The sequence below is a fragment of the Notolepis coatsorum genome (genome assembly GCF_963971535.1).
Source record: "Notolepis coatsorum genome assembly, chromosome: 17".
Lineage (NCBI taxonomy): Eukaryota > Metazoa > Chordata > Actinopteri > Aulopiformes > Paralepididae > Notolepis > Notolepis coatsorum.
Genome location: NC_140181.1, coordinates 75701589 through 75722876, shown reverse-complemented (window position 1 = coordinate 75722876; position 21288 = coordinate 75701589). Strand labels below are relative to the sequence as shown.

At 42.4% G+C, this 21288-nt stretch overlaps 1 protein-coding gene across 1 annotated transcript in view; it reads left to right on the top strand.

Moving 5' to 3' along the window:
* The window catches only part of LOC311244087 (uncharacterized protein), a gene marked incomplete at both ends in the record, with an annotated part of 60055 nt that overhangs the window by 19453 nt on the left and 19314 nt on the right, over positions 1 to 21288 (top strand). Inside the window, 5 exons of the mRNA XM_084333498.1 lie at positions 12265 to 12467; positions 13968 to 14145; positions 17890 to 17985; positions 18278 to 18355; positions 18735 to 18890. Of these exons, the coding sequence (XP_084189624.1) occupies positions 12265 to 12467; positions 13968 to 14145; positions 17890 to 17985; positions 18278 to 18355; positions 18735 to 18890 (711 nt within the window). The remainder of the gene's footprint in view (positions 1 to 12264; positions 12468 to 13967; positions 14146 to 17889; positions 17986 to 18277; positions 18356 to 18734; positions 18891 to 21288) is intronic.

Below are 21288 nucleotides of genomic sequence, written 5' to 3'. Positions count from 1 at the left end.
GTTCCACTAGAGTGCAGAGCGTAAGCTATGCGATAATATAACAGGTCAAAGGTGACAAACATGAGCATGGCAGGAGGGGGGGGAGCGGTCTATAGTTTCCAACACATGTGCACGCACGCACACACACACATTCACACGTACACTATGTTATGTGCAGCATGAGCGGACATTATTGTAGCCAGTTTTCCTTGTGCATTAGAACTTGTTGTATTGTATGTATGCATGTGTTTGCCTCTAGGTGTGGAAATACTGTACATCAGTAGTCAAATAAGAAGGGTCATCAGGCTAGATGGTTCAGTGTAACATTTAACTAGAAGAAGAACTGTGATGGAGGCTAGATGGTTCAGGGTAACATTTAACTAGAAGAAGAACTGTCATGGAGGCTAGATGGTTCCGGGTAACATTTAACTATAAGAAGAACTGTCCTTTTCTCAGTCCTTGCCCCACAATGGTGGAATGAACTACCCACCCCAGTTAGAATAGCCGAAAACCCGTCCAATCTTTCGCCGTCGACTAAAGACGCACTTCTTCAACCATTATCTGAAAAAAATAAAAAATAAAAAATCTAACCCTAACCTTACTGTCATGCACTTGTCCTAATAAACTAACCTACACTGTAGCACTCAACACTTTGATGAACATTGTTACTCAGCTGATAGAGTTGTACCCTTCCTGCTGTCTTGTTGTACAAAACGTGTAAGTCGCTTTGGATAAAAGCGTCAGCTAAATGACTAAATGTAAATGTATACATTTTTAGGATGGTTTCCCTCCAGTTGGAATTGAACCCCTAACCCTGGCAGTCACAGTGCTGTGCTCAAGCTTGACCCGTTGAGCTATACAGGACCAAAGGACCACACTCCCAGCCCTACCAGTGGTGACACTAGCCTGCTCTCTAGCTGTGTTAGCCCCTCTACTACCCCTCTCTCTCTCTGTCCCATGAGCTGTGTTAGCCCCTCTACTACCCCCCCCCTCTCTCTCTCTTTCTCTCTGTCCCATGAGCTGTGTTAGCCCCTCTACTACCCCTCTCTCTCTGTCCCATGAGCTGTGTTAGCCCCTCTACTACCCCCCCTCTCTCTCTCTTTCTCTCTGTCCCATGAGCTGTGTTAGCCCCTCTACTACCCCTCTCTCTCTGTCCCATGAGCTGTGTTAGCCCCTCTACTACCCCCCCCCCCTCTCTCTCTCTCTCTCTCTCTGTCCCATGAGCTGTGTTAGCCCCTCTCCTAGTGTAACGGGGAAGCCCGTGAGTATATCCACAGTCACAGAAACAGGGGTGTTGACAAGTGACTGTGGCATTACGGGCTGGTAAGTTAAACTCACTTCCTCATAACAGGGTTAATAGACGCATAGGTACGGTACATAGCAGTGGATTCACTTCTTAGTGCAGCGGCCTATGTCGTCGCCCGCGGCGCGGGAGCTCCCCTGTTCGACTCCCCCTCAGAACATAAGCATTTAACAACAACACAACGCAGACCAGTACGATCCGTCACAGTGGTGCCCAGTGACCCGGATGTCCTGAGGGGCGTGAGTTTAGGGAGGTGAGTGTAACGGGGAAGCCTGTGAGTATATCCACAATCACAGAAACAGGGGTGTTGACAAGTGACTGTGGCATTACGGGCTGGTAAGTTAAACTCACTTCCTCATAACAGGGTTAACAGACGCATAGGTACGGTACATAGGAGTGGATTCACTTCTTAGTGCAGCGGTCTATGTCGTCGCCCGCGGAGCGGGAGCTCCCCTGTTCGACTCCCCCTCGGGACATCAGCATTTACCATCAATGTAGAGTGAACCAATACGATCCGTCACAGCCCTCTCTCTCTATATCCCATGAACTGTGTTAGCCCCCCCCCCCCCTCTCTCTCTCTCTGTCCCATGAACTGTGTTCGCTTCTCTACCAGTCCTCTCGCTCTCTGTGTCCCAGATGAGCCATGGTTGCCCCTCTGCTACCCCTCTCTCTCTGATCCCGGTAGTCAGGCCCAGCAGCAGCTGTGGCTATTTCAGGATGGTCTCCACTCAGCTATCACTGGCTTCTCCCCTATTCCCCTTTCCCTCTCCTCCCTCATCTGTTTCCACTGCTGCTCTCCTTTCTCCTCTGAGATACTATCGTTCTCTCTGTCTCTGTATCTCTGTGCCTCAATCTTTCTCTGGTTCTGTTCTTGAGTGCATCATTTGACACAGTATACACACTCCATTCTCATCGATTGCTTAAAATCTTGGTTGGCATTTCATATACAGCCCTGGGATTCCTCGTCTCATATCTCACAGACAGAACGTTTTCAATCGCTATTGGTAATATACTAATACCTCATCCTCAACTGCATATTTTACTTGCGGGGTGCCTCAAGGCTCAATACAAGGGCCTATTATTTTCTCTGTTTACATGTTAGCATTGGGAAAAATCCTGCAAGAATAATATTTTTTTTTATCTACTTTTTCACCTCCTTTTTCTGTGATTTTTCTCCCCATCCCAATTTACCTCTCGTGCCAATTCTCCCTCCCCTGTCCTGATCGTTGCTCGCATATGCCCCCCACTGGCCAGTTGTAGGGAGGATAGAAGCCTTGCATCACATGTCCCCTCCGATACATGTGGAGGCAGCCTGTCACATCTTTTCACCTGCCAGCGCGGACTCTCATTTGGCGAGGAGTAACGTGTAGGAGGCTCACACTGCCCCCGCCATTTTTCCTGACTTTGCTGTGCAGGCGCCCCAACCGACCTGTAGGAGTCGCTGTTCACAACGACCAGACTACCACCCTTCGACTTCCCTCCCGCTGACTCTGCCAATTGAGTTAGTATGACGGCCGGCCCAAGCCGGAGGCAACGCCAACAGCCGGATTCGAACCCGTGTCTCTTGCGTTGGTGACGAGCACAATGTCCGCTGCGCCACCCAGCCGCCACCCCCTGCAAGAATAATCTTTAAATTCATTGTTACACTGACGATACACATCTATACATCCCATTAAGGCTAAATTATATCAATGGCATAGCTAACCTCAAAACCTGTCTTGTAGACATTAAATGCTAGATGGCAGAAAATGTCCTCCAATTAAATGAAAGCAAGTCGTAAATTGTTCCATTTGGTCCCCCTGAATCTCTGAGTCATTCTGCCCTAAGGTTGACAAACAGATCAACTCTGAGCATGACATAAGAGCAAAACGGCCACCATGTGAATATGGTCAATAGGCTGCTGACGAACTCAAAAAGAGGGACCACATTACCCCAGTTATATCAGCCTTCTGGCGCCCTCTTCTAACCGTTTACAAAGCTGTTGATGGTTTTGCCCCAGTATGCATCTCTGAACGTCTGCAGAGTCATACCTACAGACCCTCAGGTCACTCAGGTCAGGGACTTCTGTCTATTCCTAGAGCGTTGTTAAAAGTCTATATCCTCATTCAAAACCCTCCTACTTGTACTTCAAGGCCTTTCATTGCATTAACCCTTTCACTGCCACACGACAGAAGGTTAACCTTCTGTCGTGTGGCAGTGAAAGGGTTAACCGGCTGTCGTGTAGCAGTGAAATGGTTAACCTTCTGTGAATTGTCGCAGTGAAAGGGTTAACCGTTTTGGTAGTGCAGCTGTGAAAGGGTTAGGTGTGCCTTTGTCTATAGCCTTTTATTTTTGTCTTAAAGTCTCTCACGTGCACTTGTGCACAAAGCGGGAAACACTCGTGCACACTTGCACACACACTTTGATCACAGACATCTAGGCTGTATTGGATGCTTGTGCTTGTATGCATGGTGCTTTATACACATGCACGGGTCGGGTGTATGTGTGCATATGTACAGTATGTATATATGTATCTATGTATATGCATGTATGTACAAAATACAAAATGCTAAATACTGCACTTGACACATTTCTTTTTCTTTTCTTTCATTGTTTTATATTTTCTGTTTGTCTCATTGCCCTTGTTCTCTATGGTTGTTGTAAAGTAATTTGCAAAAATTGTATGTTGATTGAAAGACGTTTTATAAATAAAGATGACTTGACTGAAAAGTGCCTGGTGCTACTGGAGGCCCCTTGCCACTGTATTTATAAACTAGTCCTGGGAGTTGGAGAAAATGCAGTGCAGTGTGTGTGTGTGTGTGTGTGTGTGTGTGTGTGTGTGTGTGTGTGTGTGTGTGTGTGTATATATGTATCTATGTGTGTGTGTGTGTGTGTGTGTGTGTGTGTTGTGTGTGTGTGGTGAGGGGGGTAAAACTATTTTGTGTGTGTGAATTTATGTGCGTGTCTGTGAATTATTGTTGTGAATTTGTGTGTGTGTGTGTGTGTGTGTGTGTGTGTGTGTTGCTTTGTGTGTGAGCATGCGTCTGTGTGTCCATGTCTGTATGGTCGTGTACAGGTGGTCGTCCTCTCAACCCCTCTCTTCACCAGCAACTGATCCTAAACCAGCTCTTTACTTCACCCAGGGTTCAGAAGTTTCTAAACAAATTACCTTTAATGAATTAATGATAATGATTTTATGAATTAATTGGACTTTACTTATTTTCTTAAATACTCACTTTGAGGCTTTCACCTGTAAAAGTTGTTTTGTGTTGTTTATTTTCCCCCTTCTCCTAAAACGTCTGCGTAAGCAGTTTTGTGGTTATTCGTTTGACGTATAACTTTAAGATTCCCTATTATCTGCTCATGATCCACACACACACCCACAGCCCTCACACATATGGTACACTACATGTACATTATAGTGAAATGCTTGGTTATGTATGACCTTCCTGAGATTGTGCTTCATGAAACAGTAAAAGGCCAAACAATATACAAAATATACAATGTACAAAACTAAAATGTACAAAATGCTAAATGCAAATATATGGTGATAATACGGTGTAATGTTTAAAACCTGTTTAAAGTGAATGTTAGTGAGTGTGTGCATGTGGATGTTGTGTGTGCAATTAATTTAGAATGGATGAATTATGTTACATTTAGTCCACATTGAGCAACCTAATGGCCTAGGGATAAACGCTCCTTTTGAGTCTCTCTGTGCTGGCCACATGAAAAACACATTTTCAAAATTATAATCCTTCTAGCCATGACCATACTGGGCGCTGAGTGGGACCAAGAAGGAACGACAGTGCCTCAGGAGGTAGAGTGGTCGTCTGGTAATTGGAAGGTTCCTGGTTCTATTCCAGCTCCTCCCGTCAGTGTGTCGAAGTGTCCTTGAGCAAGACACTTAACACCCTAACTGCTCCCGATGAGTAGGTTGGCGCCTTGCATGTTTGCCTCCGCCGTCGGTGTGAATGGGTGAATGTAAGGCACAAGTTGTAAAGCGCTTTGGATAAAAGCTGCTATGTAAATGCAGTCCATTTACCAGAACTATAAGAATAGGACAGATCACTGTTGTCGTAGAAACATTAGTTACCACTGGGAGACAAAACACATTGAAAGAAGTAGCGTTGTCTCCCAGCGCTGAACGATCTCCAAGGGAACGTTGGGGCTGTAACCCATCCTCTTGTTATTATTCTAGACTGGGACCTGCATCCCGTCACTTTCCTGTGGGCTGTGAATTTCCGCATTGTTGTCAAAGAAACATTATCAATGTCTAGAACTTTCCTTTCTAAAGACCTTGTAGTCCGGTGGCTTAGCGCCAGATTTGAGAAGGATGTGGACGCGCCGGACAAAAGCACCAAATGTTTCCCACATGTTCATCATCATCATAGCTTTCATTTTGGGGTAGGGGCCACGTCATCATGATGGATTTCAAGATGGCCGCCATGTAAAATCAAGGTTCTGCCCATTAATAAATATATTGGTCCATAGCGCGCTCAATATTTGAGCGAACACAAAGGTATTGGTATCCCTGTAAACTAGAGAAGCTAAGCTTTCCATTGGTATCATTTTCATTAAGCCCAACTGTTGGGAAGGGGGTTTTAATAGGCAATGATTAAAAATGATGTTAAATTTTTGCATAGAAAAAAAATGCCATGCTCATCTTCCAAAAGGTCCCTTGGCTGTTCACATGAATATATCAGAGTGAACATTGGTTTTATAGATACCCACAAGCGATCTTCTTTCCAGACATACCCACTTTGTCCAACTTGCATGCTATTTGGGGCAATAATCAAGCAGGTTTGTGCATGTGGTACAAATGTGTCGAACATTCTAACAACTGCCAAAAATGTGAATGTTGGGTTAGGGTTTGTTGTTAGAATGTTGAACATAGAAGATAAATTTGGGTGTCAAACTATACATTTTCTGGGTCAATAAAATGTGTTAATGCTATGAAGAATGTCACCAGATGAATATTTGTACCATTCTAACAACATATTTACATCATTTTTTACTTGTTTAACAGTCAGACATGCATGAATCGAATAGACATTTTATTAGGATCACTCGTTACATTTATTATTATTATTATCATAACTCTTTAGCCCGTATAGGCGTATTTAACTGTTATGGAGATATTTTCAGTGGTCTCGTGCCGTGAAAATATCTGAATGTTTCATAAAAATTCCTGCGGTATACTGGCCAGCTCTCAGTGTGCGTCTCATGACAGCTGTCGTGGCTTAGCGCAGCCAGAGGACAGCACGATAAGGGACATGTTTAAAAATGCAAAACATAATATAACAGGTAAGTCAAGTGTCATTACTTTAGTTATCAAAGGTGGAATCTCTGGACATAAGCAATAGGGATGGGTACCGTTCACATTTGAACCGATACGGTACCGGTACCCAACAGTACCCTATTTTGGTACTTTAGTCTCTAAAAATGTAATCTACCTACCTCAGTCGTAAAAAAAATCCAAACTTTAAATAACTACACTTTCGACCGTTTTCGGCTTGCCATTGCCCCGACTGCTTTGTTGTTGAATCAAGTCAAATCCTAGGTAAGCGTATTGTAGAGGAGCCAAAGCTATATATTTAGGTTATTGTATTATATGAATGTTTATATGTTTATTTTTATAACCTTACATTGAAACGGCATTAGGAATATTGATTGGAGTTAGATAAAGTCATTGAACCGTATTATTTGTCATAATAGAACCTTCTAGAACATTCGTGATGTCACAGTATGATGTCATAGTCAAACATTCTAGAACATTTGTGATGGCACAGTATGATGTCATAATGGAACATTCTAGAGCAGTGGTCACCAACCCGTCGATCGCTTTGAGACTTTCCCTGTAGATCTTTCCCTGAAAAAAAAAATATATATATATATATATATATTTTTTTTTGGTCTTTCCCTGAGAGTCCACATTACAGTTCTACTGAAAAGTGATGCTGCACTTAGCACTGACTGCACTTAGCACTGACTGAGAAAGTACACATTACAGTTCTACTTTATAAAATGCTAATTGTTTGTCAATGTTAATAATATGAGAAAGTCCACATTACAGTTCTACTTTTGTTTTGATGTGAAAAGTGATGCTGCACTTAGCACTGACTGCACTTAGCACTGACTGAGAAAGTACACATTACAGTTCTACTTTATAAAATGCTAATTGTAAATATGTTTGTCAATGTTAATAATATGAGAAAGTCCACATTACAGTTCTACTTTTGTTTTGATGTGAAAAGTGATGCTGCATAAGATGACTGCACTTAGCACTGACTGAGAAAGTACATATTACAGTTCTACTTTGACGTTTTAATGTTGGACCAAAGCATTGCATGTAATTAGAATACAGGCAAATAAAAGTCATTGAATACCACGGTCAGTGGTAAAGGTCAGTGAATACCACGATCACAACACCAGAGGAAGCTCCACAAATCATGTTAAACCCAGATTCGGCTCAAACAAGGGACTAAACACGTTTCGCAATTATGCCACATCAATGTGGAACGCCCTACCCAAAGCTGTAAAGGAATGTGAATCACAGGGCGGCTACGTGGCGTAGTGGGCAAGGCGCTCGCCATGAAATCTGGAGACGCCTGTTCGAGCCCGCTCCACATTTGTTTTCAGTTTAGCTGGTCGTCCGTACTAATACACATTGGCCGTATTAGGGGGTGGGAAACTGATGGGTGGGGATCGGGCGTTGTGGACAGCGACTCCTACAGGTCGGTTGGTGCGCCTGCGCAGTGGAATCAGGAAGTGTCGGGGGCAGCGTGAGCCTCCCACGCGTTACTCCTCACCACTGAGAGATCGAGCTGCGCAGGTGAAAAGATGCGACTGCTGTTACCTCAAGTACCGGAGGGGACTTGTGCTATGTATGACTTAGTCCACATTGCAGCCAGCTTGTGGGAGGCGAGAAACAGCGTTCGTGACAGGGGAGGGTTGAATTGGATGATACGAAATTGGGATGGGAGAAAAATATAGAAAATGGGAGAAAAAGTGGATAAAAAAAAGGAATGTGAATCACTACCCACTTTCAAAAACACTCTCAAAAAACACCTACGGGAGACTGCAATTCGAAACTGGCCCCTGTAAATGTCCTAACACAACCCCCTCCAATGTACAGTAAATTACCAAGTATGGTCTTGTCAATATTCCAATGTACAGTTGGAATGTGAATCACTACCCACTTTCAAAAACACTCTCAAAAAACACCTACGGGAGACTGCAATTCGAAACTGGCCCCTGTAAATGTCCTAACACAACCCCCTCCAATGTACAGTAAATTACCAAGTATGGTCTTGTCAATATTCCAATGTACAGTTTTGCTTGTACAGTGGTACAGTGTCCCCCACCCACCCCTCCTACCCAACCCCCCCCCACTCCTATTCAAACCCCCCCCCCACCCAACCACCTCCAACGTACAGTCCCCCCCACCCCCCCCACCCCCCCCCCCCCCCACCTACCCAACCTCCTCCAATGTACAGTTTCTACGTCAAATGTATATACTTTTTTTTCTGGACTCTTTTCGTATCACAAACAGTACTGTATTTGCAAATCTGGTATGTCATAAATGTATAGATGTAGCAGTACTGTCTATCTGTATGTCATGTATGTCATATATGTTACGATGAATTGAAAATGGGGGACCCTGATGTAAACAAGACGAAAGTCTTTCTCTGGTCTGCACCCCCTTAACAATTGTATGTATTGAGCTGTACTGTACCCATTCTGCAATCTGTTAATAAAGTTTTCATTCATTCATTCATTGATTCATTTTGGCTGTCTTAAAAAGGTTGGTGACCACTGTTCTAGAGCATTCGTGATGTCACAGTATGATGTCATAATCAACCATTCTAGAACATTTGTGTATCTATATATATTCAACAATTCTCTCTGTCTACACTGCCGGAAATTCTAAAGAAGAAGAGCTCATTGTGCATCTTGAAACAGTGCTGAGCAGTACTGAACAGATAGACTAAACAACATAGATTGAAGCCTGCATTTCTAGACCAGGGTGCCTTGCCGACCGTTTTGCTGTTTATTTACGGCTTTCAGGTGAGGAGGAATTTTCATGTGTCGAGACTGGGAAAATACAGTTTTCTTACCTTGTAGTAGTGACGTGAATATTTAGGAAAATAGCTTTAGGATATTCTTTTAGGATTATATGTATATACTCTGTCAGGATCTAGGGGTAACAGTACTGTATATTGGAATACCGTTTATGTCACAAATGTATCAGTACTAAATACCTATATGTCCCTATGCCATAAATGTCATGTATGTTGTGTATGTCATAAATGTCTATATGAATTGAAAATGGGGGACCCTGGTGGAAACAAGACAAACGTCTTTCTCAGGTCTGCATCCCCTTAACAATTGTATGTATTGAGCCGTACTGTATTGTACCCATTCTGCAATCTGTTAAATAAAGTTTTCATTCATTCATCACTTCTGTAAAGAAAGATTTCGCTGTGGAAGAGAAATAAACCATTTGGATATCTTTGTTTTACACCGGAGCGGCTGTGGACCTTATTTTTTCTTTATCAACGAACGTACTATACTCACGAGTCACGACGAGTAAGCAACTTTAACCAGTAGAGTGGAACGTCGGCCCTGATACGTATATTGTGCGTAACGTTGACATGAAAAGAATAAAAATAAAAATAAGCAATGATGTAATAGTTTAAAGCTAAACTATACGTTTTTCTCTCTTGTTAGAAGAGGGATAACTTCGTCAGTTAGATTTGATTTGATCTTTATTTATCTCGAACATTTTCAACCATAAACACACATTTGTAATAACAAAAAATAAATAAAAACGAAATAAAATACAAATACATTTAAATATATCTTCCTATGGAGGGAATAATCAACAGCTCAAGACAAATGGTTTTGTTCGAGAAGGGACAGAAAGAACAAAGAAGCAAAGCTTATCTGGTCCTGCCCCTTACAATATCATATTAATATGTAATAAGTTATCTATCAATACATAGTTAACTAACGGAATAGATAGTTAACTAATCAAAGTATCAGAATGTTTATAGAAATTCCTGCGGCCTGCGGGCCATCCTCTCCTCAGTCAAGACTCACGAGTCACGAGAGCACTCGCAACGGTGCGCGTCTCGAGTCGTGCCACTGTCGGTCGCTTGGTTGACAGTGGCACGCACGAGACCACTGCACAAGACCTGCGAAAATATCAGAATGTTTCATAAAAATTCCCGCGGTGGCCATACTCTCAGTGCACGTCTCATGACAGCTGTCGGTGGCTATACCGGTCATCAACACCGTAATGACCAAACGACCAGGATATTCTTCATAGCATTAACACATTTATTGACCCAGAAAATGTGTAGTTTGACACCTAAATTGATTTTCTATGTTCAACATTCTAACAAACCCTAACCCAATGTTCGACACATTTGTACCACCAAAAAAAAATATATATATATATATATATATTTTTTTTTTCAGGGAAAGATCTACAGGGAAAGTCTCAAAGCGATCGACGGGTTGGTGACCACTGCTCTAGAATGTTCCATTATGACATCATACTGTGCCATCACAAATGTTCTAGAATGTTTGACTATGACATCATACTGTGACATCACGAATGTTCTAGAAGGTTCTATTATGACAAATAATACGGTTCAATGACTTTATCTAACTCCAATCAATATTCCTAATGCCGTTTCAATGTAAGGTTATAAAAATAAACATATAAACATTCATATAATACAATAACCTAAATATATAGCTTTGGCTCCTCTACAATACGCTTACCTAGGATTTGACTTGATTCAACAACAAAGCAGTCGGGGCAATGGCAAGCCGAAAACGGTCGAAAGTGTAGTTATTTAAAGTTTGGATTTTTTTTACGACTGAGGTAGGTAGATTACATTTTTAGAGACTAAAGTACCAAAATAGGGTACTGTTGGGTACCGGTATCGATTCACAGGTACCGGTACCGTATCGGTTCAAATGTGAACGGTACCCATCCCTATTGCTTATGTCCAGAGATTCCACCTTTGATAACTAAAGTAATGACACTTGACTTACCTGTTATATTATGTTTTGCATTTTTAAACATGTCCCTTATCGTGCTGTCCTCTGGCTGCGCTAAGCCACGACAGCTGTCATGAGACGCACACTGAGAGCTGGCCAGTATACCGCAGGAATTTTTATGAAACATTCAGATATTTTCGCGGCACGAGACCACTGAAAATATCTCCATAACAGTTAAATACGCCTATACGGGCTAAAGAGTTATGATAATAATAATAAATGTAACGAGTGATCCTAATAAAATGTCTATTCGATTCATGCATGTCTGACTGTTAAACAAGTAAAAAATGATGTAAATATGTTGTTAGAATGGTACAAATATTCATCTGGTGACATTCTTCATAGCATTAACACATTTTATTGACCCAGAAAATGTATAGTTTGACACCAGAATTTATCTTCTATGTTCAACATTCTAACAACAAACCCTAACCCAACATTCACATTTTTGGCAGTTGTTAGAATGTTCGACACATTTGTACCACATGCACAAACCTGCTTGATTATTGCCCCAAATAGCATGCAAGTTGGACAAAGTGGGTATGTCTGGAAAGAAGAGGCTTGTGGGTACCTATAAAACCAATGTGCACTGTGATATTCATGTGAACGGCCAAGGAACCTTTTGGAAGATGAGCATGGCAGTTTTCTCTAGGTCGAAAATGTAACATAATTTTGAATAATTGCCTATTAAAACCCCCTTCCCAACAGTTGGGCTTAGAGAGCTTAGCTTCTCTAGTTTACAGGGATACCAATACAATACCTTTGTGTTCGCTCAAATATTGAAACACTTTATTTGCCTAATACAATGACTGTCCAGGTGTGTGTCTCCTAATAATGACCCACACTCTATTCTAATTGTGTGTGTGTGTGTGTGTGTGTGTGTCTGCGCGTATGTGTGTGTTTTTGATGTGTAGCCGTCCCTATTCCAGGCTCGTACCACCATGATGGTGAACAGTGGGCGTTTCCGCTGCCCGACCTGTCATTATGAGGTCGTGTTGGATCGCCACGGCGTCTACGGCCTACAGCGCAACCTGCTGGTGGAGAATATCATTGATGTTTACAAACAGGGAACTAGCAATAACAACACCGCCACCACCACTGCTGCCTCTGCTGCCACCACTGCTGCCCCAAGGTGAGAGAAAGGGTCTGGTACCACCCTGAGACCATCTTCATAATGTTCAAGTATATCAAGTTCAAGTTTTGTTTTATTTGTCACATAAGGTACATTATAGTGGAATGCTTGGTTCTGTATGACCCTCCTGAGATTGTGCTTCATACAATATACAGTAAAAAAGTAAAAGAGTAAAGGCCAAACACTATACAAAATATACAATATACAAAGCTAAAATGTACAAAATGCAAAAAGACAAAATGCAAAAATTAGGTAGAAAGGGTATAATTTGTACGAATAAATAGATCAAATATGGTGAAAGTGTTTAAAGTTCATGTTTATGGTGAATGTTTAAAGTTAGTGTGTTGCTGTCATCTGAGAAGCTTCTGTGGTTTGCGTGGTTGTGAATTTGTTTTTAGATGCAAAAAACCTCTATGATCGGTAATGTCACTCACTCATTCATTCGTTCATTTGTTCATTCATTCATTCAATCAGTCAGTTATTCGGTCATTCTCTCACACAGTAATTCTGCCCCTAGTGGCGGCTAACAGTCATGGCACTTTGTGTAAAACCACTGTTACCCCTTTTCCACTAAGGCGTTTTGATACTGGTTCTGGGCTAGTGCCTAATAGTAATCTGGGACCACTTCTTCGACTTTAGACAGCCAAAGCACTGGCTTTCGACCAGGAAAACTGGTGCCAAGCTAACCCCAACTCTTTACTGGTCTACAATCAAGAACCCCCCCCCCCCCCCATCCCACAGACAGACACACACAGCCCTATTCAGAGGTGTGAATAGCTGGACCTCCTGGTGTGCCTTGTAAAGAAGAATTGTGAGAATGATGTGGCTCTCTAACCCGCAGGAAGAGCAGACTGCTTCTTAGGAGGTTAGCAAGTTCGACCAACTGCACCAACCCAGAACTAGAATTAGGTTTGCGTTGGTTGAAAGTAAGAGTTACAAGGGCATGTAAGTGTATGAGTGTACTGTATATTTGTATATCTTGTATGTCATAAATGTAACAGTACTGTATATCTGTATGTCATGTATGGCGTAAATGTCATGATTATCTGTATATCTGTATGTTGTGTATGTCATAAATGTCATTATGAATTGATGTATGCATGATGATGAATTGACCCTGATGTAAACAAGACGAAAGTCTTTCTCTGGTCTGCATCCCCTGCCTTAACAATTGTGTGTATTGAGCCATACTGTATTGTACCCATTCTGCAATCTGTTAATAAAATGTTCAATCAATCAATCAAAGTGTCCTTGTTATATTGCTTCCGTCTGTTTTGTAAAGCACTTTGGATTGTGCTCCTGTACATGTTTTGCATTTAAAGTGCTATATTAAATAAGTAAACATTCTCTCTCTCCTTCACTCACCTTTCTCCTCTCCCTCTCTTTTTTCTATCCGTTTCCCTCTGTTTATCTCCCTCTTGTTCTCTCTCTTCCTTCTTTCTCCCTCCCTATCTCTCCCTCCCTCCCTCGCTCTTCTGTTCTCCCCTCCCTACCTTTTAGCTGCCTTCCCCCTGCTGCTAAGCCATCAGGTCAGGTGTGGTGTGCAGACCACGAGGACGAGAAGGTGAACATCTTCTGTGTGACCTGCCAGGTCCCCACCTGCTCCCTGTGCAAGGTGTTTGGGGCTCACCAGTCCTGCCAAGTGGCGCCGCTGACGGACATCTATCAACAACAGAAGGTGGGCTCACATTTATTTCTGTAGCTGTTGTGCTGTCCTGTGTTCACTCAAGTCAAGTCAAGTCAAGTCAGTTTTATTTGTATAGCACATTTCCAGGCAGCGGCAGCTGACACCAAAGTGCTTCACAAGCAAGTTGATAAAAAAAAATAGTGTGAGGCAAGGTATAAGATTAAAAGAAAGAAGAAAAAAAACATAGCAAAGCAATGAAAGCAACAAAAACAAAACAATATGGTGCAAGATATAGGATTAAAAACATAATAAAGCAATGAAAGTAATAAAAACTGGTAGGACACAGACATCCCAAAGAGGATAGAAGGGCCAGGGGTCTAGTGGTGGTTAAGTAGGGGGGAAGGCCAAGGAGAACAAGTAGGTTTTCAAGAGTGATTTAAAAGCCTGTACGGTCTGGTCAGTCCGTACGCTGAGGGGGAGGCTGTTCCACAATCTAGGCGCTGCGGTGGAGAAAGCTCTGTCTCCCCTAGTCTTGAGCCTGGTTCTGGGTACCACCAATAGCATCTCAGGCCATGGTTACACTGGTGTAAAACAGCAACGTTCTATTTTCGAATGATTACGTTTGCATGTCCAAGTTAAAAAGAAACGCAGTTTTGGCAGGAAAACACGTTTTTCTAGCGGCAACGCTGAAAGGGTGTTTTCGTTTTGGAAACTCGCCGACAATGGTGCCATGTAATCTGCGTGAGCCGGATACGGAGCCGTTCTGCCCAATGCCCATGCGCAGTAGAGACCGACGCCAAATTCTCCCCTGGCTGGACCTCGACTCCGTCCATTAGTCCAAACATCAGAACTATTTCTGGGAGTCACTTGCAATATCAAGCTATAATTAATATAATTGGCTGTCCTCCTCAGATTGCTTATTCATGTTTAACATGCACGGTTATTTCCAGTGTTTACAGCAGAGCTGTCCCAAGTAGCTGCGGCTACCAACGTGTTGTCAAGTTATTGTTATAAGGAGCCCAGTCCAAAACTACAACAGTCTGCATACCCTTAACAATTGTGTGTATTGAGCCGTATTGTATTGTACCCATTCTGCAATCTGTTAAATAAAGTTTTCATCCATTTCTACTAGCATTAACGTTACTAGCCTCGATGCTAACTAGGCCATGGTTACACTGGTGTAAAACAGCAACGTTCTATTTTCGAATGATTACGTTTGCATGTCCAAGTTAAAAAGAAACGCAGTTTTGGCAGGAAAACACGTTTTTCTAGCGGCAACGCTGAAAGGGTGTTTTCGTTTTGGAAACTCGCCGACAATGGTGCCATGTAATCTGCGCGAGCCGGATACGGAGCCGTTCTGCCCAATGCCCATGCGCAGTAGAGACCGACGCCAAATTCTCCCCTGGCTGGACCTCGACTCCGTCCATTAGTCCAAACATCAGAACAATTTCTGGGAGTCACTTGCAATATCGCGCTATAATTAATATAATTTGCTGTCCTCCGCCGATTGCTTATTCATGTGTAAAACGCACGGTTATTTCCAGTGTTTACAGCAGAGCTGTCCCAAGTAGCTGCGGCTACCAACGTGTTGTCAAGTTATTGTTATAAGGAGCCCAGTCCAAAACAGTCCGCATACCCTTAACAATTGTGTGTATTGAGCCGTATTGTATTGTACCCATTCTGCAATCTGTTAAATAAAGTTTTCATCCATTTCTACTAGCGTTAACGTTACTAGCCTCGATGCTAACTATATACATGGAGAATGCCATTCACATTAGCATGTAGCTAACAACACCAGAGATATTTTTGTGAGACTAAACTATCCACGCTTGGTGGTAAATTGTGTTGATGTTGGTTTTGTTTCATCAACAAATGAGAGGCAGAACACACAGTGAATGTATCAGTTTTTGTTTATTGCACTTTTATTGCACTTTGTTTTCTTGCTGAAAAATAAATGCTACGTTGCTAAATGGCTAACGCAAGGTATTTAAAGATGGTGACTGTTGTTTTTAAGCAGGAAATGTAGTGAGCGTTCAACCTTTTCTGATTGGTTGAAAATGGCCTTCATGTTTGAACTACATCGCCACCTACTGCTTTGGCATTGTACTACATGTATATAATAGACTAGACCAAACTACGTCTAACTTAACTCTTAGTTGCCTGCCAATACGCAGCATTCTGAAAAGTGAAATTAAACTAAATGAAATGGCCCTAGTGTAACCACAGCCTCAGTGAGTAGCCCCTTTCGTGACTGTGATGCACGCCAACAAGGTTTGGCCGTGAAAACACAGTCACTTGCTCCTCAATAGGAACCCAAGCAATATTCACCATGATGGACTGGTTTTGCACAAACAGTTCATTATACAAGTACCACAGAGAAATTTCAAAGGTACTCACAGTTGCATGAGGGTTTCGGACAAAAATACAGGATGGTTTGAAAGCTCGGCGTTGATAATAAACATTTTAAATAATTTTTATAAACGTGTAAACATCACAGAGATCAGTGTTGCATCAAAATGGCTTACTCTTTTTCTTCCGCTTTGTGACATGCCGGAGCGCTGTGATTGGCTTCTTCTCTTCTTCTGCTTTGTCACATGCCTGGTGCACCCAGCAATCACAGCGCTCCGGCATGATGGCGTGGCACTGTGAGCGTGGCACTAGCACTGTGAGCGTGGCACTAGCACTGTGAGCATGGCACTGTGAGCGTGGCACTAGCACTGTGAGCGTGGCACTAGCACTGTGAGCGTGGCACTAGCACTGTGAGCGTGGCACTAGCACTGTGAGCGTAGCACTAGCACTGTGAGCGTGGCACTAGCACTGTGAGCGTGGCACTAGCACTGTGAGCGTGGCACTAGCACTGAGCGTGGCACTAGCACTGTGAGCGTGGCACTAGCACTGTTAGCATGGCACTAGCACTGTGATCATGGCACTAGCACTGTGAGCGTGGCACTAGCACTGTGAGCGTGGCACTAGCACTGTGAGCGTGGCACTAGCACTGTGAGCGTGGCACTAGCACTGTTAGCATGGCACTAGCACTGTGAGCGTGGCACTAGCACTGTGATCATGGCACTAGCACTGTGAGCGTGGCACTAGCACTGTGAGCGTGGCACTAGCACTGTGATCATGGCACTAGCACTGTGAGCGTGGCACTAGCACTGAGCGTGGCACTAGCACTGTGATCATGGCACTAGCACTGTTAGCATGGCACTAGCACTGTGAGCGTGGCACTAGCACTGAGCGTGGCACTAGCACTGAGCGTGGCACTAGCACTGTGAGCGTGGCACTAGCACTGTGAGCGTGGCACTAGCACTGTGAGCGTGAGCGTGGCACTAGCACTGCCAGGGTTATGGGGGAAACCCAATGATGGATATGTTTAATTAGTAAAGCCCAGACTGAGGGGGTCTTTAGGGGCTCTACCTTATGCATATTGCACATTATGTGTATACTGTACACTTCATCAGAGCATATATTTAGCATTTTTAGCATTTAGCATTTTTATATATATATGTAACTATATTTATTGTAGGGCAAATATAACTGAGAGGGCATACATACCCTCATCTTGCACCTTGTTGCCCATATGCGCATGTCCAGAGTTAATTATATTGGTATATTGTTTACACTGCCTTTTTTATTTTTATTTTTACTTCTCCACTGTCCTATAATTCTATGACCTGTCTTCTACTACCTCTGTTGTTTCAGTTCCATTAGGACCTCACTTACCTTCTTTTGAGTTGAATTTATTAGACTATGAGTATCTTTGTGATCGCATCCTGAACGTCCCTCTGTCACCAGGCTGAGTTGAGTGACGAAGTCGGCTCACTGACGGCAGCCAATGACAAAGTCCAGGCGTTCATCAACGATCTGGAGCAGGCCTGCAGAAACATAGAGGTCAGAGAGAGAGAGAGAGAGAGAGAGAGAGGGAGAGAGAGAGAGAGAGAGAGAGAGAGAGAGAGAGAGAGAGAGAGAGAGAGAGAGAGAGAGAGAGAGAGAGAGAGAGAGAGAGAGAGAGAGAGAGAGAGAGAGAGTGTGTGTGTGTGTTAAACTCTTAGTGGGGGGGAGGGACTGTACATTGGAGGTGGCAAAACTGTACATTGACAAACAAAACTGTACATTGTGATGTTTTGTGATGAATACCAACCATGTCTTGGTTCTCTCTGTCATCCCCCCTTCGTCCCTGCAGGAGAACTGTCAGACTCAGAAACACAGTCTGTGTGAGAGGTTTGACCGGATGTTCTCCATCCTGGAGGAAAGACGCAAGGTCATCTTTCTGTTCTTGTCTTTTTTCCCTCTGCTATAGTTATAGATATATAGCCTACTGTATCTCTGATATGTCATTACTAACCAAATATAAGTACTTATAAGGTATTATAGTATTTTAGAGGGGCAGTTCACCCAAAATACAAATAAATGACCATAATAATAATAATAATAATAATAATAGTAATAATAATAATAATAATAATAATAATAATAATAATAATAATAATAATAATAATAATAATAATAATAATAATAATAATAATTACGGGGCGACAATGCCTCGGGAGGTCGAGCGGTCGTCTGGTAATTGGAAGGTTCATCATCATCATTATTATCATCATCATAATCATCATTATCATCATCATTACATACTGTAGGTGATGACCAAGACAATAAGCTCAGAGCAGGAAGAGAAGACGGGCCACGCCAAATCACTGGTGCGTTGCTATGGAGACAATGTGGAGACCAACAATATACTGGTACAGACAGCTGTGACGACCATGGATGATGCTGATATGGCTGCATTTGTTCAGGTACAGTGTGTGTGTGTGTGTGTGTGTGTGTGTGTGTGTGTGTGTGTGTGTGTGTGTGTGTGTGTGTGTGTGTGTGTGTGTGTGTGTGTGTGTGCGTGCACGCGCGCGTGTGTGTGTGTGTGCGTGTGTGCGTGCGTGCGTGCGTGTGTGCGTGTGTGTGTGTGTGTGCGCCTGTGTCAGAAAAGAAAAACCTGATTCGACATATGCTATGATGTGCAATGGTAAAACGGTACCATATCCTTAACCCTTTCACTACCACACTACAAAGGGTTAACCATTTCACTACCACAAGGGTTAACACTTTCACTACCACACTACAGAAGGTTAACACTTTCACTACCACACTACAGAAGGTTAACCTTTCACTACCACTACAGCAGTTTAACCCTTTCACTACCACACTACAGATGGTTAAACGAAAGGGTTAAAGGTAAAAAATACCCTGATAGGATAGTACTCAAGTAAAAGTCCTCCATTTAAAGTTGTACTCAAGCAAAACTATTACATTTAAAATGTACCCGTACCTAATTATCAAAATGAAAAGCACTTGTTCCAACATCATGTCGGTATGAGGAAACATTCCATCTTAACCTCTATAGTTTAAGTAAAGTACAAATACCTCAAAATGTTAAGTACAGGACTTGAGTAAAAGTACTTGGTGTATTGATACCTGTGACATGCCTGCTCTCTGCACTACCCAGAAGCACCCAGGGTCATATACACCAGACTGACTCCCACAGGTGGACTCATTCAAGATTCAAGATAAGATTGTTTATTGTCATATGCACAGTTAAACAGACAGTTTGCCATACAATGAAAATCTTACTTTGCTAGTCCGCCCTTCACACAATACTTAACTTAAACATATTTAAATACAAGCGAGTGCTAGAAAATAAGGTAAATAGATAAATATATATAAACAAGGCACAGTGAGTTACATTGCACGTTCCGATCAGTATTTACATATGAATGGAGGTGACAGTGGGTCACAGCAGCAGTTAAAAAGTGTCTTTAGTGATTCATAGTTCGGGGGGGAAGGGTGACAGCATTCTAGCATTATGGCGAAAGGGGTCTAATTACACCATATCCTGGGTGCTGGTGTAGGTGCAGATCCAGGGAACACAGGGAAGTGTGAAAGGCAGAAAGTCCCGGCAGGCAATTACACCTACCCGTACAGTTTATTCCACCCCTGATTACATAAAAGTGTCACGTTAATATGGTACAAAAGTACACTTAAAGGTAACGATAGTGCACAACATCAATTGTCCAGTTTATATTGTATTATAAGTATTATAATAAGTATAAGTATTATAGTATTATATAATAAAACAAAATACTCTATTTGCATTGCCTCAAATTACTGGTTGTGCATCATGGAGCTTTGTCTGGTATGAGAACTTCTTTGAACTTGTAAATATTTTTATAACTAATATTTGCTTTAGAATGATCTTTAGATTAGATTAGATTAAAATGTGTTGTCACTGCACAAGTACAGTACAACGAAAATAAGTTGGCATCTAACCAGAGTGCAAATGTAAACAGTAAAGTGCATTAACAATATAAAATGTACTTAATTAATTAAATGTGATATATATAACAAGCTACTGAGTAATATATGCTAAACTGATGTACACTTTGTACAGTATAATTATGTACAGTGATATAGGTGTAAATATACTATGGTAGTAAGCCATACTGTCCAGTGGTATAACTAGTAAGAGTAGGTATGGGATATATACATATATGTGAACAGGGATGTATGCAGAATGATATATCCAACATTTGTAGATAAATATATATACGATACAGTGTAATAATATTATCGTAGGAGGTGAGATTGTCATACTGAGGTCTGTTGGTTAGGAAGTCAAGTATCCTGTTGTTGACAGAGGGGTAGATGACGAGGTCCTTGGTTTCCACAAGGTCACCAAGTTTGGAGAAGAGTTTCAAGGGGATGATGGTGTTGAATGCTGAGGTGAAGTCGATGAACAGCATTCTCACATGGGTGTTGCTGTCATCCAGGTTGGAGAGGGAAGAGTGTAGCACTGAGGAGATTGTGTCCTCTGTGCTTCTGTTCTCACGGTAGGCGAATTAGTGTTTAATCAGTGAGGGTGAAAGGCCAGATATGAGACTTGAAGCACTTCGTGATGATGGGGGTGAGTGCAACGGGGGCGGAAGTCATTAAAGCTTACTTAATTATTAAGCTTACTTAATTAAGGCTGCAGAGGAGTGTTTCGGCGCTGGCATGATGGAGGTGGTCTTGAAGCACGCTGGAACAACTGCCTGAGCTAGTGGCAGATTGAAGATGTCAGTTAGGACCTCGGCCAGCTGCTCAGCACAGTTCCTGAGCACACGACCGGGGATGCCATCAGGGCCAGCTGCCTTATGTGCATTAGTC